The sequence below is a fragment of the Portunus trituberculatus genome, chromosome 24 (assembly GCF_017591435.1).
Source record: "Portunus trituberculatus isolate SZX2019 chromosome 24, ASM1759143v1, whole genome shotgun sequence".
Lineage (NCBI taxonomy): Eukaryota > Metazoa > Arthropoda > Malacostraca > Decapoda > Portunidae > Portunus > Portunus trituberculatus.
The window spans coordinates 18,406,989-18,432,652 of record NC_059278.1 but is presented as its reverse complement, the minus strand read 5'-3'; the positions used below and the strand labels follow the sequence as shown (position 1 = coordinate 18,432,652).

General features: G+C 44.7%; 1 protein-coding gene across 1 annotated transcript in view; it reads right to left on the bottom strand.

Moving 5' to 3' along the window:
- Nucleotides 1–7,857: 7,857 nt before the first annotated feature.
- Nucleotides 7,858–25,664, bottom strand: part of LOC123508202 (nuclear receptor coactivator 1-like) — a 268,334-nt gene continuing 250,527 nt past the window's right edge. Inside the window, exons 7-11 of the mRNA XM_045261734.1 lie at nt 25,516–25,664; nt 18,168–18,274; nt 16,066–16,207; nt 13,818–14,960; nt 7,858–10,532 (exon numbers count right to left, since the gene is read on the bottom strand). The exon at nt 25,516–25,664 is cut by the window's right edge and continues 39 nt beyond it. Of these exons, the coding sequence (XP_045117669.1) occupies nt 10,460–10,532; nt 13,818–14,960; nt 16,066–16,207; nt 18,168–18,274; nt 25,516–25,664 (1,614 nt within the window). The 3' untranslated portion in view covers nt 7,858–10,459. The remainder of the gene's footprint in view (nt 10,533–13,817; nt 14,961–16,065; nt 16,208–18,167; nt 18,275–25,515) is intronic.

The following is a 25,664-nucleotide window of genomic DNA, read 5'->3' as shown; positions in this document are numbered from 1 at the left end:
GCCCATGCTCATAACTAATTAATATGACGACTATCTCTTTGAATCTAACACTATACCAGGCTTGAACCCATTATTTGACGTCCTATCTTGGTTACTGATGCCTTAAACGAGTCTAGTATTGCCTTAAACCCTCTAATGATCCAACCCTAACGACCTCATTAACGAGACTGTTACGTTCACCTACCACTGCATTCCAGAACCAAATCTTAGCTGTCCTTCATTATCAAATCTAACATTACTCGTAACAAGCTTCAATCCTTTCCCTTCACCATTAAGCGAGAGGATAATAAGATTGAACCCTTCATCTTCACCATTAAACTCAACAGTAAGAAGCTTGAATCCTTTCCCTTCACCATTAAACAGGAGGAGAATAAGCTTGAACTCTTTATCTTCACTATCAAACTCAACAGTAAAATGGTTGATCCCTTTTCCTTCACCAATAAACCCAACACTGCCAACTTTGAGCCCTTTCCTTCATTAAATCCAAGAGCAGCAAGCTTTAATCCTTTTCCTCACTATTAAACCGATCCTAACAAGCTTGAACCCTTCACTCCACCTCCTGCCTTCACTAGGAGCCGGGATGCATTGAACACAGACACACCAGAGGCAGTGAGGGACACCCAGCAGTAAACACCCTAATTCTTACCTCAAACACCAAACACACTCTGTCATAAACTCCTTGTCAACTTACAGCAAACACGGTGGGTACTTACATCCCTCTAGTGCCATCCTGGTGACCTCACGGCTGGCTGGACACGCGTCACTTACTCACTTATCACTACTCAAAACCCCAGGGTACTACACGTGCATACCCCACCGGCAGGCCTCACTCACTGGTACCATTTGCGCAGCTAGTGTCAAGAACTTGTGGTGATTCTTCATTTGTCATCTGTATTTCCTTGTTCTCACGATTCGTTAATGCAAACTCGTGACAAAGTTGTGGTAGAAATAATATTGGATGAGAAGAAATATATAAAAGTAAATGGGATGGTTGCAGTATAGAGTTTTTAAGGTATTAAGATGTTTGTTAAAGACTTTAGCTTCCTCCTTTACGTCAGCAGTTTTACCAATCGTAGGCATGTATCTCTCTAACACCGAATGAAAGAAAAGGAAAGCATATATATATCAACGAACAACAACGTCAAATATAGAACTCTAAGACTATTTACAAGCTCAGAAGTGCTTTTCAAGAATTTAGTTTCCTTATAGACACCTACAGTTTTGCCAATTCTAAGTACACCCTTTAAAAACACCTCAGTTAACTTGCTTTACCATACAAGTACCACCTCACTATACCAAGACAGCACAGAAACACACGTAAATAAATAATACTGAACCGTGTAGAAGCCAAATATCTACCGTAGGATGAAGATAATAGACGTAGAAAGAGACAAACAAAGAGCTAGTTAACCCCTAAACCTTCCCTCCTCCTCCTTGCCTTCTCTCCATCCACGATACCAAAACAACACAAAGGCGTAAATAACAAATACTAAACTGTGTAGAATTTTAATATGTACCGTAGCATGAAGATAATAGACGCAGAAAGAGACAACCAAAGAACTACAGTTAAACATCCCCTCCTCTTTTGCCTCCTCTGCATCCACAGTACCACGATAAAAACAGCACATTATGATTAACCAATACTAAACCACACAGTAGTTTAATATGTACAGTAACATGAAGATGACAGACGTAAAAAGAGAAAAGCAAGCAATATAGTTAAGCCTCTCTAGCTCCCAAGCTCCCTCTTGCCATCCCTCCTGTCCTCCCTCCACCCATCTTAACTAAACTTCCTCACCTGTCATTTCCTCACCTTCCCCCTGTACATTGGTGTCCCCGAAGTCTAATATAGGTAATCCAGCTCCTGCAGATGCTATGTAAGTAATGCCCAGTTGATTTGAGGTTCTGTAGGAGGAAATAGAGGAAGAGAAAGACAAGGAGGGAGGGACAGTGTGGGACGAATGCCATATGCTGCCAGAAGGAAGTGGTTTGTAATGGTTGAAGTGTTGTTAGTGCTAGTTAGAGATTAGTAACTGTTTTGTGTGTGTGTGTGTGTGTGTGTGTGTGTTTCTGGTTTTGTCCTTGAAGTATCATGCAGGTGTGTGTGTGTGTGTGTGTGTGTGTGTGTGTGTACTCTATTTTTCAAGGTAGAGGTTGATTTGGTGTGACTCTCTATCTCTCTCTCTCTTATTGTGATTGTAACAAGAGAGAGAGAGAGAGAGAGAGAGAGAGAGAGAGAGAGAGAGAGAGAGAGAGAGACCAAACTAACCTCTCTCTCTCTCTCTCTTATTGTGATTGTAACGAGAGAGAGAGAGAGAGAGAGAGAGAGAGAGAGAGAGCACCACCCGTCTATTGGTGAGAGATGGATGAGGTTTTAATCAAATGTTACTCCTTCCTGATCACCAAGCACACATCACGCACACCGGGGAGGGGAGGGGAGGGGTAGAGGGAGGAGGAAGAGGGGAAAGGGGAGTTAGGCGGGAGGGGTGAGAGGGGAGGAGGGACTGAGGACAAAGGGTGCAGCAAATATGAAAATAAAATAAGAGAAAAAAAAAGAGAGAGAATAGAAAAAAAGAAAATATTTGTGTGTGTGTGTGTGTGTGTGTGTGTGTGTGTGTGTGACAAAGAGGGATAAAGGATAAATAGAAACAGTGCAAGGATGATAAACAAGACAAAGAGAAACGGAGATGATAAATACTAGGGAAGAGGGAGAGGTGGAGGAGAGTATTACTGTGAGAGGAGGAAGAGGAGGGGGAGGAGTGGGAGGAGGAGGAGGAGGAGGAGGAGGAAGAGCATAATGGAGGGGTGGCGAGGAGGGAAAGAGGGATGAGGTGCGCTTCGTGGATAAGAAACTCGTAACTGTGACTGGGAAACGAAAACAGCTGATAAAGGAGAGGAAGAATGCAAGAAGAGAGATAGACATGGATAAAAATGGCGAATAAATAACACGTAGGAAGATGCATTGCTTCTTACACTAATAATCTGATGAAGAGGCACAGAGAGAGAGAGAGAGAGAGAGAGAGAGAGAGAGAGAGAGAGAGAGAGAGAGAGAGAGAGAGAATGGAACTTTGCAATAGTACTTTAACCTTATTTCCAACTTACTAGCTGTTCTGAGGTGAAATAGAGGACAGGTAGATGTTAACCCCTTCAGTAGTGGGACACATTTTTACCTTAAGATTTGCCTGCGATCAGACCATTTTATTGACATCAGGAAGTGCTTATGGAGGTCAGAAAATTAATGGCCTCACTATTGTAATTCCACACATAAATTTTTGAAGCTGTATAAAATCACCAGACAGTAAGCAGAGTGAATATGGAAACGCATTATGGTATTGAAGGAGTTAATTAGGAAACTCAGGTAGATGTTAACCCCTTCAGTACTGGGACACATTATTGCCTTAGGATTTGCGTACGATTTGACCATTTTATTGACATTAGGAAGTGTTTATGGAAGTTAAACGATTAATGGCCACAGTCTTCAGTATTGTAATCCCACACATGAGTTTCTGAAGCTGTATAAAATCACCAAATATTAAGCAGAGTGAATATGGAAACGCGTCTTGGTGCAGAATGGGTTAATTAAGAAACTCAGGTGTTATGGTGAAATGGAGGGAAGAAAATTATTAACACCTGTACTGGAAAACTATGTCTATTCTTCTTTTAAGGCTTTCTAATTGCCACCAATAACTGTAAGTGGAGGTAGAGAATAGAAAGTGAGCTACGGTGAGAACTTACATATACAAATTAAACCCTTCAGTACCATGACGCGTTTCCATATACATTCTGCTTACTATTTGGCGATTTTCTACACCTTCAGAAACTTACGTGGGGATTGCAATAGTGCAGACTGGCCATTAATCTTCCGACCTCCATAGACGCTTTCTAATGTTAATACAATGGTCTGTTTAATCGTACGCAAATCTCAAGGTAGAAATGTGTCCCAGTATTGAAGGGGTTAAGTTTATGAATGAATGAAACTAGTTAGGCCTGGTGAGTAAGATGAAGATAAAATATGTCTACCCTAAGTTTGTGAATAAAGTTAGATAAGGTGAACAGAATGAGAGCTTATATCTACAGCTTAAGTTTATAAATGAATGAATGAGTATATCAGAATGAATGAGAATGAAAATATGACATGTATAGGCAGAGTTTGTCAACGAAAGATAATTGCCTGTATTCTGAAACGTTTTGCTCTCCCACCATCACTACTTCCCAAAAGGCTTTAGTCGAAGATACTCGTGTTTCTTTAAGAGTACTTTTATAGTTCCGGAGATGGATTAGCAAGATTTCTGGTTAATCAAAAGGAGAAGCTGTCTTGAAAATAAGGCTGGATGTCTCTGTGGCCTTGAAAAATTGTCGTGGTGAGAGAGCCGAGTGTTTGTGAATAGGAGCCATAAATAAGGCATATTCTTAAGACACTTCTGCGTCTCACCTTACTACTTCTAAATACATTACTTGAAGGCACACGGGTTTTTAAAGATGGTTCTACTGTTCTTGTGAGAGATTAACACTACTTCTGCATTACTCATAGACAAAACACTCTTAGAAATCAGGTTGATCCATTTTGTGGCCTTTGAAAATAGTCGGGGTGAGAGAGCAAAGTGTTTCAGAAGAGAGACCATTGAGTCACGTGGGTGGATTGAGACAAGGGGCGTCAGAATCACAGTTTAATTATCAATATTTACAGGAACGGTCAAGACTGGGATGAAGTAATAACCAAACAGGTGTGAGGCGCGCCAGGTACCGCCCGCCCACCTGTCTGCCGCCCGCCGCACGCTACACCGTATACAAATTGGAATGAGGTAATATTTCTGGGCTTATCACTGCTAAAAAGGTCAAATATATTCATTTATGTATATACTTGCAATATATATATATATGTATGTATAAATAGGCTCCTGCTAAATAACTCGTCACTCAAAGGATGTGGGCTTGTGTGTACCGTGTGTGTATGTACGTATGTATGTAGAGAAGCAGCAGTCTTGTGCACTCTCTTACCTCAACTGGGCCACGGACGGGACCAATCTCATCAGGACCTCCTCTCACCTCCTCCTCCTCCTCCTCCTCCTACTCCTTCGCCTTCGCCAGCCTCCCTCACAGCCTCACTTCCATGGATGTTTCGATCGTCTCTCCTTTGATCAGATTGTATTAAATTGTTCAGCTGCCTCCATTTTGTTCATGCACACACTCTCACTCTCACGCACACACTCACGCACACACACATTTGAGTACTTATGAGAACTTGATATATACTTTGCGTGGTATATATATCTCATAGTACATGTAATTAACACACACACACACACACACACACACACACACACCACACACACACACACACACACACACACACTCTCTCTCTCTCCTGAGTGCTTCCAGTAATCAGGTACTGAGATAAATAAATCTAAATTCATCCAGTCTGACCAAATAAGATGTTTATTTTTTTTTTTAATTTTCAAAGTTAAAACTCAACACACACACACACACACCCACACACACACACGCACACACACACACACACATGGTAAACTAGCAGCACAGTAGTAATGGTAGTAATAATAATGATAATAATAATAATAATGATAATAAAAAAAAAAAAATAAAAAATAATAATAACAATAATAACAACACGTAATCAAACACAATACAAAAAGTTTCCTTCATAATAACAATAGAAAAAGGAAAACGTGCTGTCATTTCTTTCAAAAACACATGGATTAGTAATTTCCTCATTAAAAACACAATAAAAGAGAGAAAAAAAACAAGAAATTCACTGATTGGACCTTTTCAAATCTTCCCGCGTGTTTTGTTGCGCTGTGATTGGCTGTGAGGTGAAGGAGGGAGGCTGATCTGCGTCCTGATTGGTCAGTGGTGGTGGCAGCGAGGTACGGCCATTCGTTAGTCCAAAAACTATGCCAGTCATTGATTTTTTTATTATTATTATTATTATTTACAGACTGTTTTTATTTTTTATTTCATTTATTTATTTTTTTTTAGTTCAGTTTGTACGAGTTTATGATACAAAATGGTTTACTAAATTCCTTTCCTCTCTCTCGTTCTCTCTTTCGCTCTCTCTTTTACTCGCTCTTTCTCTCCCTCTCTTTCACTCTTTTTTTTGTTTATTTAATTATTTATACCTGATCTGTAAAGTTTAAGTAGTAAAGTTAGTTTAAATACTATCAAGTAAAGGAGAACTAAATCTCTCTCTCTCTCTCTCTCTCTCTCCAAGTGTGCGTTAAATAAAAATGTACAGGAGCGATATTTGTTGGTCGGGAAATCTCTCTCTCTCTCTCTCTCTCTCTCTCTCTCTCTCTCTATGTACACAGGCACCACTCGCCTCTTCTTCTCCCTACCAAGTTTTGATTATGGATTAGCGCCTTGGGGTTCTCACAGAGGAAATGAAGAAGAGGAAGAACAACAACAATAACAAGAACAAGAACAAATATAACAAGAACAAGCAGGTACAGATGGAGAAAAAATACAGTACAGATGGTTTAATATGTGTAGTTTCCCCTCAGGTAACAGAAAACGAGGTAAAAGAGTAAGAAATGAGAGAAAATGTGGTCTGATCGCCATTTGTTTAGTCTGAAACGCCCTGCCTGCCATCTAGCGGCCGGAGAGTGAAAGAAAGACAACAACAGTGATTTTTATCGGTTCTTTCGCCAGGGTAAGTGAATGTTAACTGTCATATGATGCTTTTTTACGCCTTACTCGGGGTCTGTACGAGTAAATAAACTTAAACAGACCTTTGAAGTGTGGTAGAGAGTGAAAGAAAGACAGCAGTGATTTTTATCGGTTCTTTCACCAGGATAAGTGACTGTTAACTGTCATATGATGCTTTTTTACGCCTTACTCGGGGTCTGTACGAGTAAATAAACTTAAACAGACCTTTGAAATGTATTAAAGAAGAAAAGAATATAAAAAACGATTGATTTTTTTCTCTTCTTTCACTAGGATAAATGAATGTTTAATGTTTAATAGCGATGAAATGAAGGGAGAGGGGATATGAGGTAATAAGAAAGGAAAAGAGTATTGGAATCCTTTCCGAAACTGTTAAAAAGTGATAAAATGCTGATTAAATTAGGTGAAAGAAAGTTGAATAAGGTAATAAAAAAAGAAAAGAGTATTGGAATCTCTTAAAATTGGTTAAAATCTGATAAAACACTGATTAGATATTATTAATTCGCGCACCAACGTGAAGAATGAATTAGGAGAAAGGTTAAGGTAATAGTAATGAAATAAAGGATGGAAGAGGAAATATGGGAAAGAAAAACGAATAAAAGTATTAGGATCTCTTAAGAATTGTTAAAATCTGATGAAATACTGATCGAGGTGTTTTAATTAGCGCTCTATGGTGAAGAATGAAATAAAAGAAAGATTAAATAAAGTAATAACAATAAAGAGGGGAAATAAGGAAAGGGGAAAGTTTAAAGGAAAAAAAATGTTGATATTCTTTCCTTGTGATTAATTCCCAAGGCACCAGTAATGGCCAGCCCAGTAACCAAGCCTTGACTCTCTCTCTCTCTCTCTCTCTCTCTCTCTCTCTCTCTCTCTGATGGCTACAGGCTCCTTGACGCTAAACGAAACATTTTTCAGGCCTTATTTGATTTTTCTTCTTTTTTTCTTATTTTCATTCTCAAAAACAGACGAAAAGCGGATATTTCTCTCTAAATTTCCATCTTCTTTTATTTCACCCCTCAGTGTTCTTCTCGCAGTATAACAAGGCAGGGTTTTAATTTTTCAAGGACTCCATTTTCTTTATAACATTTTCTTTTATAAATTCTTTCGCTTTTTGTCTTGCCTAGTTGAAATATCACACATTTTCTTCATTATTGTTCGTGTATAGTTACTCTTGGCTGTGTGTGTGTGTGTGTGTGTGTGTGTGTGTGTGTGTGTGTGTGTGTGTGTGTGTGTGTGTGTGTGTGTGTGTGTGTGTTTGAGTTTAGTTCCGCGTGTTTTCCTCATGTTTTTTCTCAGTTTTCCTGCAATTTCTTTTCATACTTTTTATTCTCTCATTTCTCTATCAATCACTTTCTTGTTCTTTTCTTTCATGTCTCTCTTTTCAGCCACTTTTATTCTCTTTCATTATTTTTCGTTCTTTTTTTTTCCAGTGTGTTCTTATTTCTTCCTCTTTTTTTCTACTTTTTATCTTTGTTTCATCTTTCGCTGGGCGTCGGGGAGCTTCAGCCAGCGATCCTTAACTTAGCAATGACTAGAGTGATACGTAGTCAGTTGTGAGTCCTGGATACCACACGGAGGAGGCAAAATATGTGTAAGTGTATGTGTGTATGTGTGTGTGTGTGTGTGTGTGTGTGTGTGTGTGTGTGTGTGTGTGTGTGTGTGTGTGTGTGTGTGTGTGTGTGTGTGTTCCTCCTTCCGCCACACTAGTTCACTCACTCACTCACTCACTCATATTTTAGTAGCACAAATTGTATTCCTTTTTGTTGTATTTTTGCTTCCATTATCGTCTGTTCCTCTTTAGCTTTATTCCTCAGGTTCCAGTAAAAAAAAAGTTCAACGTTCACTGTTTTCTTTTGTTTTTAAAGCTCAGAGCAACACTGCATGACAAAGCACTCCAAAAAAAATCTACTTTACAATAAAAACCAGATTCTGTTATTTGCTTTTTTTTTTTTTTTGCAAGTCCACTCACTGCAAGGAATGTCTCTATGTACAGTAAAATAGAAAAAAAAGAATGGAAAACACACGCACACGCACACGCACACACCACCCGAGAGAGAACGTCCTTGCCAATCACCGCTTAACAATATCATCCTTATGGTAACAACTATAATATCTTTCACAATTCGGCTTCTTTCTGTCCTTCACCTAGTCAGTGGTGTGACGCGCGGCGTGAGAAGCGGGCACTCTTAACTCCTCGCTCCTCACAACTCCTGCGTCGCCTCAGCCTCACCACTGCCTCGCTCTCGTCGCCAGCGCATCGTTCTGGAGTTTCATTAGTGACTGCTTCCCTGACTGCTGGCCTCGGGAACTCACACCTCGTCTGTCTCATCTCACCTGATCTCTCCTCGTTTTCTCTTTCCGTTTTCTTCTCTTGAGCCTTCCTTCCTCTGGGCGGCCGGACACACGCCACACGCTACGATGCACGTTCGCCAGACACACTTGTGAAATAATGCATTAAAAAAAACAAGTTACTCTTAAAAGATGAGGTCAGAGAACACCTCCAGTCACTTCACTCAAACGCAGTTCTATGGAATTAATCCTACACTTAAAACGTTTAGCATCGTTTAAAATCTCTTTGACCCTGTAAATACCTAACGATTCAATGCTGCCTGATGCAAAATGCCGTCAGGAGAGTTCACGCCACAAGCCCGGCGACCCTCCCTGGCGCCCTCTCGCTCAGGTACGAAGGGTGGAGAAGGTTCCCCGCCTGGCCCCGCCGCAGCCTCCTCGCAGCGTTACTCTTGCACCGTCCGAGGCTCCTCCTGCCTCGCCAAACGCCCACACAGAGTACCGCAGCGCCATTTCCTGCATCGCCTGTAGTCCTGCGTCTCTCGCCTTGATCCAGAGTGGTAGCGTCGAGGTCTCGCGCCCTTTCCGACTCCCGAGGCATCAAAGCGCCTACTGAAGAAGTCCACACGGTCCTTCCTTCCTCCGTGTCACGCCCGCCACGCCCGTCACGCCGCACGAGGCATCAGAGCAAGTTGTCCTTTGTGTTGTCATTTGTTCGGTCCTTTCCTTTGTGACATAGTGAGGTACTGCTCGCTTTTCACTTCTCTAGGGCGCACGGACCCTACCTTCCCTTCTGCGTCCCCCTGAAGGACGAAGGTGGACAGGCTGCACCAGGAGACGCTAAGGATCGGAGGGCGTCGGGCGTCAGGCGTCAGGAGGCTGCAGGGCGTGAGTCAGCACGTCTCCGGTGGCGGCGCTACTCGGTGCCGTGTCCATGGCCTGGGAAATGCGAGGTCGTGCTCTCACTGAGCTTCTCCGGGATATCCTGCGGGCCTCCGGCAGGACTCAGAGCCTGCTGGGACTCATTGCTGAGCTCCTGGGGCTGGGATGTCAAGGCTTGCTGAGTCTCCATGGGCAGGCTGTGGGCTTGGGCTTGGGTCGCAGGCTGCAGTGACCCCATGTCCAGGTTTTGGTCTTGAGAGGTCACCGGGCTGTGGGCTGGGGACGACGTAGGCTGCAGTGACCCCATGTCCAGGTTGTAGGTTTGGGAGGTCACCGGCTGGAGCGACCCCACTCCCGGGCTGTGGGCTTGAATGGGCTGCAGCGTCTCCATGGCCGCACACTGGGCTTGCGGGGCCATGGGCTGCAGGGCCTCCATGACGGGGCTGTGGGCCTGGGGACTCATGGGTTGCGCGGACCCCACAGCCGGGCTTTGAGCTTGCGGGACCATAGGTTGCAGTGACCCCAAGTCCGCGATGAGGAGGTAAGGGGTCACGATCTCCAGTGACCCCAGCACCGGGCTCTGGGTGGGCGGGGTCACCAGCTGCTCTCACGACTGGGCGAGGAGTGGCGGGTCAGAGGTCGCGTCTGGACTCCCACACAGGGCCACTTCCTCCTTCTCCCTGCCAAGGTCAAGCCAGGTCAGAGAGGTCAACATTCCAGGGATAAAGAACAGAAAAACCACACACACTTCTGACTATATCTACAGAAAAAAATGACTGAAAAGTATTCCACTGAGCTATTAACACCAAATCTTCCACTGAGTTATTGGACAAAAAGATAAAAAAAATGGGAAAAAAGGAAGAGTTGTGTTAGTAGTAGAGAATATCGCCACATGACATGAAATAATCAAACAGTCGAACTAAAATGAGTGCGGTTGTCTCTCTAGCCACTGTATTGCATGGGTAAAGGTGCGGCGGTGCGCGAGGATCTCCTTCACTACCACCAACTACAAGAACAAAACTGCAAGTGTCTCATACTCTAAGAAAACCTGCGTGGCACTCCGCTGGGGAGGCTAACGCTCTTACAACCTAGGAGAGTGACACTACAGTACGTGGGGGAGAGACAGGGAGGTTAGACAGAAAGACATCTACGGGGATCTTTACCTTGGAGTTGGTCACCACCGGGTCTAGTCGTGGTGGTTGAGAAGGGTGTTGGTTACCTCAGAGATGGACAGCAAAGGATTGGGTTCCTGCTGATCTGCGGGTAGCTGGGTTCCCCCATGGCACTGCAAGGCCGAGCAGAGAACAGGCCGCGTCTTAGACAAAAGGACTTGTGGGAAGAAGGAGGAGGAAAAGGAGGACTAGGAGGACGAGGGCTTTCTGGAGCAGTGTGGGGGACTGACTGGCTGGCTGGCAAGCGGTGAGGAATGGATGCTGCTGTTGCTGCTGCATTACATTATTTAAAGTTTCTCTTTTCTTTTAGTTAAGTTACTTGAAATGCTTCTACTGCTTGTATTTTCTCTTTCTTTACTTTGTTATTTAATATTGGCAAAATAAAAGGTAAACTAAAGGTAACAAAAGTCATTTATAAAGCTCTGGGAAGAAGGAGGAGGAGGAGGAGGAGGAGGAGGAGGAGGAGGAGGAGGAGGAGAAGGCAAAGGATTAAGAGTAGGAGGAGGAGAAGGAGAAGGAGGAGGAGGAGGAGGAGGAGGAGGAGGAGGAGGAGGAGGAGGAGGAGGAGGAAAAGGAAGATGACGGAGGACGACGAAGACGAATACAAAAACTACAATGAAAAAAGAGCATGAGGAGAATCAGGAGAAAGAAAATAAGAAGAAAAATACGAGGAGGAGGAGATGGAGGGATAGGAGAAGGCAGAGGAAGCGAAGGAAAAAGGAGGAGGAGGAGAAGGCAGAGGAAACGGAGACAGATGAGATGGAGGATGAGTAAAATTAGTAAATTCATTCATACATACTTAATGAGATGAAAAAAAAGAAAAGAAAAATATCACACTCATGCAACAACACGGGAGGGAATCAAAGTGGCATCTAACGGAACACTTAATGAACAACAGGTGGCGGGGAGGACACACAGCAAGCATCAGGTGAACACGTAACTCTTAGGTAACTCACAGGTAAATTACATGACTTGTACACATTAATTGGGGTGACCAGGTGAATACTAATTAGACCCAGGTGAACAGTAAGCAAAATTTTGATACACTGGGAAGGGACAGGTGGTGTGGCCTCTCAGGTAAGGGCGTGGGGTCAAAAGTTACAGGTAGCAGGTACAGGTGAGTGCCAATTTTGTTACGATATGAACTCTTAAAATAAAGGTTCCTGTAATATGTTTTTTAAGAGGGTTTCTATATATGAACTTGAGAAGCTATGAGACACACACACACACACACACACACACACACACACACACACACACACACACACACACACACACACACACACACACACACACACACACACACACACACACACACACACACACACACACACACACAGACCTATAGATGAAGAAAAGGCTAAACAATATAGATCACTGAGAGAAGGAGAATGAGATAAGGAGAAAACAACAGAAAGAGATTGGGAAAATGAACAATGGTTAACTAATTCTCTCCTCAATGAACAAGGGAGTCAAGGGGAGCCTGGCACAAGGGTTTGGGGGAACACATGAAAAAAGAATAACACGGTTCGAGCCCCGTCCACAGAGGAGCAAGTTAGCATGCAAGGTGACGGTGCCAAAAGGAGTGACAAAAACAAGGAAAACATGAATAAACACAAAACTCAAAATATCGTAACACATAAATCACAATCCAAAACCAGAGAGAGAGAGAGAGAGAGAGAGAGAGAGAGAGAGAGAGAGAGAGAGAGAGAGAGAGAGAGAGAGAGAGAGAGAGAGAGAGAGAGAGAGAGAGAGAGAGAGAGAGAGAGAGAGAGAGAGAGAGAGAGAGAGAGAGAGAGAGAGAGAGAGAGAGAGAGTCATGCTGAGTTCATGCAGACATCATGCAAGTGGGGACCCGCTCGTTATGTGTCCCAACAAAACACACACACACACACACACACACACACACACACACACACACACACACACACACACACACACACACACACACACACACACACACACATATGCAGTCATACATTTCTAGCAGCAGTGTCGATTTCTCTGGGAGCTTCATGGGTTAGTTAACCGTGTGTGTAGGATGTCTAGGTACACACACACTCACGCACGCATATGAACACGCACGCATGCGCACGAAGACACACATACACACACACACACACACACACAGGAGAGACAGGCGGCAGGCAAGTCTGACTCTTAACTGGAACAAATCACGGAAAAAGCAAGACTTCCCTGCCAGAATTTTTTTTTGTATGTTCTCCGTCAGCTGGGGACACACAGACACACAGACACACAACACAAACACATGGACACAGGAGCAGGGACGAGGGACGCGGGGAAACACTTACCACGGAAGCATCAACGATACTCGACACCAAATGTTATGCAGCGGGAGCCTGGGCGTGGCCGGCGCACCCAACACGTGGTAGTGAAGGTGTGAGTGAACACGCTATGCAAGGAGAGGCGTGTTGTGGGGCGCCGCGGCTGCCCAGGCTCCCTGTTAGTTAGTAACACAATAGCCCGCCGTCTACTTGAGGCCCAGAAGAGGTCAGGAGCAGGAGTGACCGAGGTGTTGCCGCGGACGCCGCAACACTCTGATCCACACACCAAGCCTTAGGTTAGGGTATTAGGAAGGGAGCCCAGCGCACAGCCCTCGCTGACTCCACTCATCGTGTGAGGCAAAGCCCTCCGCACTCCGCCGCCAGGAAAGGTGGCGGCAGAGCCCGGCGGCGTCAGGGTGAGGCGGAGGGCTGTGCGCGTGCCCGGTGCCTACGGCGGGCTCTTCATGCGGTGCAGGCCAGAGAGACAATAAACAAAGCTGTCACTCACTGCGGGGTGTGATACGGGTGGTAAGGATAGTACTGGTGGTGCCATACCTCGCCGCCCTCACTGTAGCCGTACGCAGCCTTACCCGCTGGCGCCACGGTACCTGCGCCGACGTGGGCGGCTGAGGAGGCGGTGGCAGCAGCAACAGCGGCGGAATGCGCCGAGTGCGCCGATGGCGGGCCCCCGTGCGGGGAAGAGCCCTCCGGCCCGTGCGGAGAGCCGCCGGCGCTGCTGCGGGCGCCCGGCGTGGACGCTGGCGTGGCGGTGCCCCACTTGCAGGCCACTCCGCTTAAGGTGGGATCTAATGATGAAGGTGCGGATGACACGGGCGCCTCGCCGTACTTCTTGTTGGGGTCGTAGTCGTGGGAGGAGGAGCCCCACATGAGCACCGTCTGGCGGGTGTTGTTGGCGTAGGGCTCCACGCTGTCTTTGGTCTCTTCCTTGTGGCTGAGGCTGGTGGGGCTGCTGACCACCACGCTGCTCGTGGCGCCGGGCGTGGCGGCCAGCGCCCCCAGGGACGCCAGGGCGGAGGGATCGTCCCGCCGTACCTCCGCCGTCCGCAGGTCCGTGTACTTGTGATCCAGCGATGGCAGCACAGTGTTGGTGCCGTACACGGCCGAGTAGGCGTCTGTGGGCTTGTACTGGTACTTGGAGGCGTCGAGCTGCGTCGCGCAGTACAGTTTCTGGTCCGCGGCGGTCTTGGTGACGTCGTAGCCGAGGCAGGGGCGGGTGGCGTCCACGTAGCCGTTGCTGACGTAGCCGTGCGTCATGTAGTCTGGGTAGTAGGAGCCCAGCTGGCGGTAGTGGAACAGGTTGTCGGCAGGCAGGTAGCTGGTGGGGTACAGGGACTGCAGGTTGCCCAGGTTCTGCTGCATGTACAGGCCGTTGTCCGTAGCATAGGGCGAGGCGCTGTACACGTTGTTGTAGTTGTTGTAGGCCGTGTCGGACAGGTTGGTGTAGCTTCGCCTGCTTTTACACGTGGTGAGGAAATCCCGCAGCTGCGTCTTGTACTTGCGGCTCATGCGGGAGGCGTATAGCTGCGGCAGCTCCGAGTCACACAGGTAGGACTGCGTCAGGCCGGGGTCCAGGTATGACACCTTGAAGTCCATCGTCCGCTTCCCTAGCAGGTCGCGCCCCTCCTCCTCCCTGCAAGGCACACCATGGTTAGTCCCGGAACCTTCCCCGCCCACCCGCACCACCCATCCTCCCTTCCCAAGCCTCCCGTGACCAGGCCTATAGACGGCTTTACTGTCCAATGCACAACCAATGTTCCTACAACCACCATCATCCTATGCTACAACAAATAAACCCTAAATACAATGAAAATAACATAAATACTTTTCTAAATGAACACCCAGTGAGAACAACAACAACATTTCTCCTTTACAACAAAAAGGCAACTTACCTGCCGACATTCACCTTGACCTTCACTACCTGAGCCTGACGCGGCCACTGCCCCGCCGCCAGGACGCGCCACTAGCCTCACCGCAACGCTGATCAGCTTCACCGCGTCAACACACCGCATCGCAAATGATTAGCACCAACACCTCGCAGCTTCTGAACCGTCGCGGCGATACCTAAGCGTTAAGTTCCCCCCTCGCCCTCCCCCGCACATTATTCGCTCCCTTGCGCAGGAAAACAGCGGGAAATCTTCACATTATGCCGCCATTACGTCCCTTTTGTGTTTCCACTCGTGCCGAAAGCGCTTCTTCTCACAGCAGGACACAAAAAGGAAAAGAAAAAAATGGTCTTTGCTACTCTTTGAATGAGTGTGGAGAAATTCGTGTGTGTAATTGTGTCTGAGTTTATACCCTTCTTTTTTTGTCTCACTACATGATCTGAAGAGTTACGCGGCTACTCAACAACTGACACACATCATCCCCAAGTAAACAATCAGGGAATCAATAACTTCAGAAGCGGAGAAAAATCATATGAATTTGAACTGATATCCTAAATCTTTCACTCACCACTCTCAACCTTGACGCAACTAACCAACACTAAACAAACAACCTCCACAACCAACCAATAACAAAACTAAAAACTCGAACACCCCCAAAATTCACCCTAACTTACACCTGAACCACATCTCCTTACTGCAAACTTACCACACCACCACCGCCACACCAACACCACCACCTCGGACAGACGCACGACCACGACAAGGCGGAGATTAGAATAATGAGGGGGAAATACAAGGTGTCGTGGAGATATTGACAGATAGGGAGGTGTGCGTGTGGGGAGACAGACGTACATGAGCGGCCTGTGTGTACAAATGATGAAGTCCGGCTTGGAGTTTTTGTAGACGAGACGCGAGGAGGTTTGGAGCCACTGCCAGCTGCCGTCCCTCGTCTGCAGGCGGTAAGCGATCATTCCCGACGCTCCCGTCTTGAGGACTGCAACAGAGAAAATCACACTCAGGCTTGTATTCTGAAACGCTTTGCTCTCTCACCATCACTGCTTTCCAAAGGCTCCAGCTGAAGATACTCATGTCTTTAACCCCTTCAATACTGGGACGCATTTTTACATTGAGTTTGGGCATGATTAGACGCTTATATTGACATTAGGAAGTGTTTATGGAGAGCAGAAGATTAACAGAAATTCTTCACTATTTTAATCCACACATGAGTTTCTGAAGCTGTATAAAATCAACATATAATAAACAGAATGAATATGGAAACGCGTCATAGCACTGAAGGGGTTAAGGGTATATTTCTGTGGTTCTGGTGATGGACTGGCAAGATTTCTGGTTTAGCATAAGGAAAAAATGTCTTGAAAACCTTGCTAGTCGTCTCTGTGATCTTGGAAAATTGTCGTGGTGAGAGAAGAAGGCGTTTTTGAATATGGGCATCAATCACACTGAGGTGCACTGCGTCACACTTTTTTTTTTTTTATGTGCGAGTTCCGGGCAATAACATAATTAAATGAAGGTGCCGGTTCACCCATTCCATATCCCCCCCAAAAAAATATCATTGTCAAGAATTGGAGGATCATCAATTAGGTCACGTTTTGCTATTGATAAATGAAAAAATGAACAACACTTGGTTTTCCTCTTATTACAACATGATCATTGGGTCTCATTTGTCCTTACTTGTTTATATCAGTCTGCCTGGCCAGGTAGTCACACTGAAAGACACTACATCACGTTATCACAGTCACATTTGGTCACACCTGGTCACATTTAGGCCTGTATTCTGAAACGCTTTGCTGTCTCACCATCACTGCTTTCCCTGAGGCTACAGTTGAAGATCCTCGTGTTTTAAGGGTGATTTTTACTCTTCTGCTGATATATTGGCAAGATTTCTAGTTTATTAACTCCTTTAATACTGAGACACATTTTTAGCTTAAGATCTGTGTACTATAAAACCATATTATTGACATTAGAAAGTGTTTATAGACGTCAGAAAATTAGTGGCCACAGTCTTCACTATTGTAATCCCACACATAAGTTTCTGAAGCTGTATAAAATCACCAAACAGTAAGCAGAGTGAATATTGAAAAGTTTAAAAGGAAAAACTGTCTTGAAAACCCGTCTAGCTGTCTCTGTGGCCTTGGAAAATGGTCGTAGTGAGAGGAAAAGGCGTTTCTGAATACAAGCGAAAGTCACTGTGAGGGAACAAAACTGCAGGTATATCATGACCCCACCAGACAGTCGTAAAAATATGTCCCCCTCACTCAAGGCAGTCCGGCGGTGCATGATTACTGCAGGCCACACTAACTAAGCTAACGAGAAGCAGGAAAGGTCACGGTACTTAAAATAGGAACCAGGGAAGCAACAATACGATAAAAGTAAGGACAAAACAGTAAAAGGTTAAGGCGATAATGACGAAGAGTGATTTGCCTTCTTCGCTCCTTCGCTCCTTCACTCCTCTCCTTCCCCACATCTATAATTATCCCACGTGACCCTCAACTGTGACCTTTAACCCCTCCACGGATACGGTCCTTCTTTCTTAGCACTGCATTGTTAGAGATATATTACATTACCACAGAGAAGAGAGAGGAGTGTGAGGTTAATTTTGTCTTTAAGTTGCTGATATTCTGAAAAGACAATAGTGTGAAAATGTGTCTGAAATACTTTGTGATAGAAAATAGATAAAAGAAAAGCTCAATTTGGAGGATTTTAAGTTAATTTTATAATCTTTTAAGCTGCAAAGTTTATTCGAGAAACTGTAAACACCAAAGAAGTATAAAACTGTACAAGGATTGTGGAAAATACAAGAAAACTCAGAATTAGAGACGAATTCCGCCCTTTCCTGTGTCAAAAAATACGTGATTATGGACACACACACACACACACAAAAAAAAAAGAAAAATTGTAAAAAAAAAATAATGTTTAAAATTTTGCCTCAGACTTACGTTCTTGGTGAGCTGAGGCAACGTAGGCGAGGTCATCATAGTGGACGAGGTCATAGCCGCCCTTGTTGACCAGCTCGAGGTCACTGTAGCCCAGCAGCATCTTGCCTCTGCAGGGGAGAATTGAGAGACATGAAGACGTTGAAATATGTTGAATTTTTGGGGTATGAGGTTGAAATTAACTGGAAATTTTTCAGAAGGAGTTTAAAATTGATTGAAAGATTTTGATACAAGGTTGAAATTAACAGAAAAAAAATTAGGTATAAAGATATGGAGATTGCAGACGCAGGTGAGAAATTAAAAGCTGTAGAGGAAAAAAAAGTAGAATAAGGATAAAAATAAAAAAAAAAAGAAGAGAGAGAGAGAGAGAGAGAGAGAGAGAGAGAGAGAGAGAGAGAGAGAGAGAGAGAGAGAGAAAGGAGAACTAAAAAAGAGAAAAATATGATTACAAGCAAAGGAAGAGAAGAAACTGCGAAAAGAACACACACACACACACACACACACACACACACACACACACACACACACACACACACACACACTCCACAAAATACAAAACCAAGCACAAATTTTCCACATAGGTAGTTTTTGCACCAATCCTTCTCATACTGACGAAAAAAAGGAAGTATTGTGAGTCTCTTTGTTGCACAGGTGAGAGAGTTAATGGCAGGTAAAGGGGTGCAGGTAGAGGGAACGCAGGTGAACTAATGAACTCACCTATACACCTGTGCATACAATTCCCCTTTCACTCAGCCAATTTTCCATACAAATTCGCCGGAAAATAGTCTCTAAAGTACATGGTGTTTATTGCGTCTAATCCTCACGCCTCGTTTTCTTTCCTTCCCGTTTTTTTCTTGCTGTTACTGGATAATTTAACGTGTACTGTGCTAGATTGGTTTTTTTTCCCTCTGTGTGTATTTTGAGGGTGTTTCCTACGTGTTTGTTCTAGTCCGTCTTTCTTTGCTCCAGGGACAAAAAACGAGGGTTATTTCAGTAATGGGTTAGCTCGTAAATTGGACGCGAGAACTCTGAGTAATAGCTGGATAAAGGACAGGCGCTGAGTGGACGGGAATGAATGACTGAGCTTCTAGTGTACTTGTATATGAAAAATTGCTTGTATTCCCTTCCTGCATTTTCTTGTCCGTCTTTCCCGTGCTTGTGTTGTGGTTTGTGTGGAATGTGATTGCCGTGTTAAGTGTTCCTGATTGATAAGAAGGCAGGGAACAAGAACAGCTGGAAAAGTGTCAGTGGAAATGTGAACACGAGTAAGAATTTCAATGGAGTTTAGAATAAGTATAGGTGGGACAAGGACAGTTGGAAAAGTATCAGTGGAAATGTGAACACGAATAGAAATTTCAGTGGAGTTTAGAATAAGTACAAGAGGAAGAAGTCGAGGTGGAAAGATATCAGTGGAATTGTAAACAAGAATGGAAATTTTCAATGGGGTTCAGAATATGAGAAAATGATAAGGGTTGGGCGAAGAGTAAGGACATAAGGAGGATATGAATGAAAAGAGAGAAAGATGTAGAGTATGAGAAGAAAATAAAGATTAGAGTGGGACTAAGAATTACAAGGGGAAATAAGAAAAAGGAATTGAGGAAAATAGGGAATACAGGAAATATGAATGAAAAGAGAAAAAATGAAAACAGCGACAAGAATGAAAATTTAAATCAGGTTGAGAATAAAACACGAGAGAAGAAAACAATACCTACTACTACTACTACTACTACTACTACTACTACTACTACTACTACTACTACTACAACTACTACTACAGCAACCACAGACATACACACACCTAAACACAGCCCGTCGCAGACATTCCACACCTGTTCTCTGCCAACATACCTACAAGCCAATCACTCAACACAAAATAACTGCTTTACTGCCTCACCCAAAACACACACACACACACACACACACACACACACACACACGGGAACGCATTTGCTTCGGACACACTAACATTCATTTACTAATGGATGTGTGTGTGTGTGTGTGTGTGTGTGTGTGTGAGAGAGAGAGAGAGAGAGAGAGAGAGAGAGAGAGAGAGAGAGAGAGAGAGAGAGAGAGAGAGAGAGAGAGAGAGAGAGAGAGAGAGAGAGAGAGAGAGAGAGAGAGAGAGAGAGAGAGAGAGAGAGAGAAGAGAGAGAGAGAGAGAGAGAGAGAGAGAGAGAGAGAGAGAGAGAGAGAGAGAGAAAAGATATTACAACATTTTATAACGAAGCAAATGGTCTCTCTCTCTCTCTCTCTCTCTCTCTCTCTCTCTCTCTCTCTCTCTCTCTCTGCGTAACCCTGTCCATAACGCTGCTCTCTACCCTTTCTTTTCCTTCTCCCTCTCCTCTACCCTCTCCTCCCTCTCTGTCTCCCCTCTCCTGTGTTCCCTCCTCTGGCTTTTACATCAGCGGGCATCTCTCTTAATTGAAAACTCGTGAAAGGGTGACGGGGAGAGACAACACTAAGAGCTGTGTACGAGAAGTCATTTTACTCTTTTCCTTTTCATGTTTTAAAGAGTTTCGAGGATAACTATGTTTTTTGGTGTGGTGGTGGTGGTGGTGGTGGTGGTGGTGGTGGTGGTGGTGGTGGTGGTGATGGTGGTGGTGGTAGTAGTAGTAGTAGTAGTAGTAGTAGTTGTTGTTGTTGTTGTTGTTGTAGTGTAATTAAAGTTTGTATAGACTGACTGACTGACTGACTGACTCTCTCTCTCTCTCTCTCTCTCTCTCTCTCTCTCTCTCTCTCTCTCTCTCTCTCTCTCTCTCTCTCTCTCTCTCTCTCTCTCTCTCTCTCTCTCTCTCTCTCTCTCTCTCTCTCTCTCTCTCTCTCTCATCAAAATTTCATGCTGTTGGTTTCGTCTTGAAAGATCATGTCACCTTGAGGGTTAATTGCTTTCTCTCTCTCTCTCTCTCTCTCTCTCTCTCTCTCTCTCTCTCTCTTTATGATGAATGATGAAGAAATATCGTGAAGAGCAAAAGACTAAAGGAGAAGGAAGAGAAAGAGGAGGAGGAGGAGGAGGAGGAGGAGGAGGAGGAGGAGGAGGAGGAGGAGGAGGAAGACAAAAAAATATAAATGAAGAATAGTTTTGAAATTCTCCCTTGACTGCAATTTACAACTATTGGGTTCCTTTTGCTGTTTTTTTCTTCGTTTTTTTTTTTTTTGTTATTATTGCCGTTCTTCATGTCGTTTTGTGTTTTTATTACTTATTGTTCTTGTATGTGTGTGTGTGTGTGTGTGTGTGTGTGTGTTAATAGGTAGTCTACAGGTGAAATACAGGTAATACAGGTGAGGTACGTAAATTTCAGGTACATAAAGTGACAGGTAAGGTCTAAACGAAAGGCATTCACACATTGTTTTTGCGATATAGAAAGATCAATCAATCAAGAAGAAATGTTTAAAATCAGCTGTTATTATTTCTTGATGTGGCTTTGTGTTTTTGTGTTTTTTTTTTTTACTGCTACGAAAGAGAAAAGGTTAGAATATTTTCTTAATTACTTTTTGGCAAATAAATACGATACAAACTAAAACAAATACAGTAAGATTAAGGTAATATATAAATGCATGTATATATTTATCACCACTAACAACATCATCACCATCTTCTTTATTATTATTACTCTCAAGTACTCAAGACATTTCAGATCCCACTCTCAATTCACAACAGGTAAACAAACACATCAATTTTAGTCAATCAAGGAAATAGTTGAATGATAAAAGAAGGAGAGAAAAGGAAAAGGAAATGAAAAACGATTAGAATATGTTTTCGAGAGAGAGAGAGAGAGAGAGAGAGAGAGAGAGAGAGAGAGAGAGAGAGAGAGAGAGAGAGAGAGAGAGAGAGAGAGAGAGAGAGAGAGAGAGAGAGAGAGAATTTTTGTGTGAGAGTAGTTTCCACCACCAGACAGAGAAAGAGAGAGAGAGAGAGTGAAAGAGTGAGTCAAGAGGCGGATAGATATGTACTTTCCTGTGTACTTTACGTGTAACAAGCAATCACTGGTTTGAGTTACTGCCAGGTAATTGGGCCGCTCCTCGTCTACTTAGCGTCATTACCTCCCGCCGACAACACCGCGTGGTTTGGCCCCCTGGCTCATTTTGTATCGATATCGCAGGAAACAGTCATTGAGATGGGAACGATCGATATCACCTCATAACTAATGTACATTATTGACTTTCTTTTTCCTGTTTGGGACTGGAGGTAGTGGCAAGGGCAGGGGTTGGAGGTGGGGTATGGAGAGGGAGTATTAGAGGGTGTAGAATTGGGGAGATAGGCGGCAGGGGTGACGGTACAGTAGGGAGGAGGTTGATAAAAGGGAGTGTGAGGGGTGTAAAAATATTGCAAGCGTAAGTAATGGAGATTCAGGGGTACATTTGGAAGTGTGAAAGCAAAAAGGAGTAGATGTACTGAGAAAAATAGAGCTTTTTAGGGTGTATTTTGGAAGTAATACAAGGAGAGGTGCATGAAACGAGAGGTTTTCAAAGTGTAAGGAAGGAAATTAAGAAAAAAAGTCTAAGAATGAGGTGTAAGAGTGGGATTAAAGGTGTAGAAATGAGTGTAGACATTATAAGAAGGTATGGAACGTAATATAAGGAGGATAGGGGTGTAGGGGCAAGGGTGTAGGTATAGGAAGGATACGAGGAGGTGAAAATATAAGGAAAAAGGTGTAAGGAACAAGGTGTAGAATATGACAGTGTGTAACGAGGAGTGTATGTTTGTGTGTGACTAGGGTATAGGTGTAGGAGAGATGTGGGAAGGTGAAAGTGTAAGGAAGAGGTGTAGGGAACAAGGTGTAGAAGATAGCAGGGAGTAACGAGAAGTGTTTGTAGCAGAGTTTGTGTTTATGTGTGTCTGCTTGTGTTGTGTCTGTGTGTGGTGCAGACCGTCGACTTGTTATCGCTGTCTGGTCTGCATTCAAGGCTTATTTATTCCTTGTTCTCAGAGTTTTTCAGGTTATTAGTTCAATGTCTTCTTTTTTTATTCAGTGTTCATGCAGCATTCTTCCTACAACGTTTTCTAATTTCTCCAGCGCTGTGCTCGATCCGCTAAAATGGTGAGCTGTTTCTCATGCTATTTTTTTTCTTCTGTGTATTTTTTATTTTACAAGATGTGTACTTTGGTTTTGCGATCTCTAATCTTGGGTTTTCTCTTCCTCCTCCTCCTCCTCCTCCTCCTCCTCCTCCTCTTCCTCCTTCTCCTCTTGCTCCCTCTTTTTGCTTTCCTTTCATGTACACTCACTACACATTTCCATCTTCCAAACATGCACTTCACTACTCAATATACCCCACTACCACCACCACCACCACCACGACCACCACCACCATCACCTCTACCACCACCACCACCTAGCACTTTCCTCCCCCTGCTCCTCAATATTCAGCCCAGCATGCACTTTTTCCCCGTCTCGTCCCCAACACAGCTCGCGGTAGCCACACTCCGTTTTCCCCGGATCGTGTCTGTCTCCCCGCTGACACACCCCGACTCACCTTGTCTAATCTCCCCTCCATCAGGCGCTGCTCCGCCCCTGCTGCCCTCCCTACTGACGCGGCGGACAGGCCCATCACCTCCCCTACCCGTCCCTAACCCAGTCATTCACAGCCCTTAGTCAGCCCTACCCAGCCATTCTTAGCCTTTCCCAGTCTTTTCAGGCCTTTTCTTAGCCTTTTCCAGCTCCAACCAGCCATTTTCCAGTTGTGTCCAGCCCTATCTAGCTATTCTCAGTTCTGGCCAGTGTTTCCAAGCCTTTTTATATCTTTTTCTAGCTCAAAGCCATTTTCATCCCTGTCCAGTACTTTTTCAGTCCTATCTAGCTTTACTCATCTCCGTCTAGCTCTAGGTTATCTCTTCCTATCTTTATCAAAGCTTACTTATCCCTATTTATCCCTGCCAGACCTTCCCAGCCTTTGCCCAGTTCCTTTCATCCCTACCAAACTCTATCTATCCATGCTTAACCTTGCCAGCCCTTCCTAACCCTTCCAGCCCTCGCCAGCCCTACGTCTCGCCAGTGTGTCAGGGCTGAGGGCCGACACGAGGCATTAGGGCCCCCCATAATTTGAGTAATTACCTTCAGTGGGGCCCAGTCGTGTTCAAGTCCCGCTGACGTCTCCCTGGCCCTGTTCTCTTCCTCACCCGTCTTGCCTCTCTTATCCGACGACTCTCATCCCTTCTCCCCCCCTCCACCTACTCCTTCTGCTCTTCCTCTTCCCTCCCTCTTCCTCCTCGTCGTCTCTCATCTCGCTCATCTTCCCTCCTTGCCTCCATCTCATTCCTCTTCTCGTTTTCTTCTTCCTCCTGTTCCCATTTTCTCCATCTTCCTGCCTTCATTCTTCTCGCTGTTTACTGTATTGTATCTCTTGTATCTCATTTCCATGGCTATTTTTTTTTTGTTTCTCTTTTTTTTCTCTTGACTCCTTGTCTAGAAATGGACGGCACGGGAGGAGGTTCTAAATAGTTTTTGAATGACCAAGGAGTATCTGAATCCATCCTAGCATTTCCTATCCCATTACAACACTGCATTTTTCTTCTTTTTTTCAAGGGACCTCTCCTGCTAATTTCCCTTCCCAACTCCCTGCCTAAATTGAGACGACACAAGAATAGGATCAGAATGCACAAATAACCACCTGAATCCTAACATGCACCTCATTACCACATATTTGGGGGATTTCCTTTACTTGAACACTTTTTTCTTTCCCTCTAATCCCTTCCCAGCCTTGAACACCACAGGAGCAGGATCTAAAGGGCTTCTGAATACCTAAGGAGCATTTGAACCTACCGCTGGATCCTTAGAGACACTGGGATGGCTGGGGGACACTAGGGAAGGGTTAGGTGAAAGACAGAGACCGAGAGCAACCCCCTTGTTACGCTGCTGTCCCAGGGTAACACAATTGCACAAGGGGGAAGAGCGGCGTGGCGCGGATAATGATGCCCCGCGATAGATAATGACGGATTGGTGGTGACATCCCTGGGCCAGCTGAGATGATGACGCATGGCCACAGGAACACAAGAGGATGGGAGAGAGAGAAGGATGCTGGGAGAGGAGGGAAGAAAAGGAGAGATGGTTATGTAATGGCTGGGAGAGGGGGATTGGAGGAGAGAGAGAGAGAGAGAGAGAGAGAGAGAGAGAGAGAGAGAGAGAGAGAGAGAGAGAGAGAGAGAGAGAGAGAGAGAGAGAGAGAGAGAGAGAGAGAGAGAGAGAGAGAGAGAGAGAGAGAGAGAGAGAGAGAGAGAGAGAGAGAGAGGGGCAGAGAGAGAGACAGGCAAATAAAGACAGAAGAAACAGAGACAGAAAGAAAAACAGACAGAAAGATAGAGACTGACACACACACACACACACACACACACACACACACACACACACACACTTACTTTTGGTCCATCGACACTAGAGACAGGTCGAGTTTGTGTTTAGACTTGTACATAATTTCCTTCTGCGGCAACTCCAGCAGTGAGGGAGGGCCGAAGGGCGTGCACACTGCGAAGAGGGCCAGGGGCGCATCCTCTGTCTTGCGGTTCTG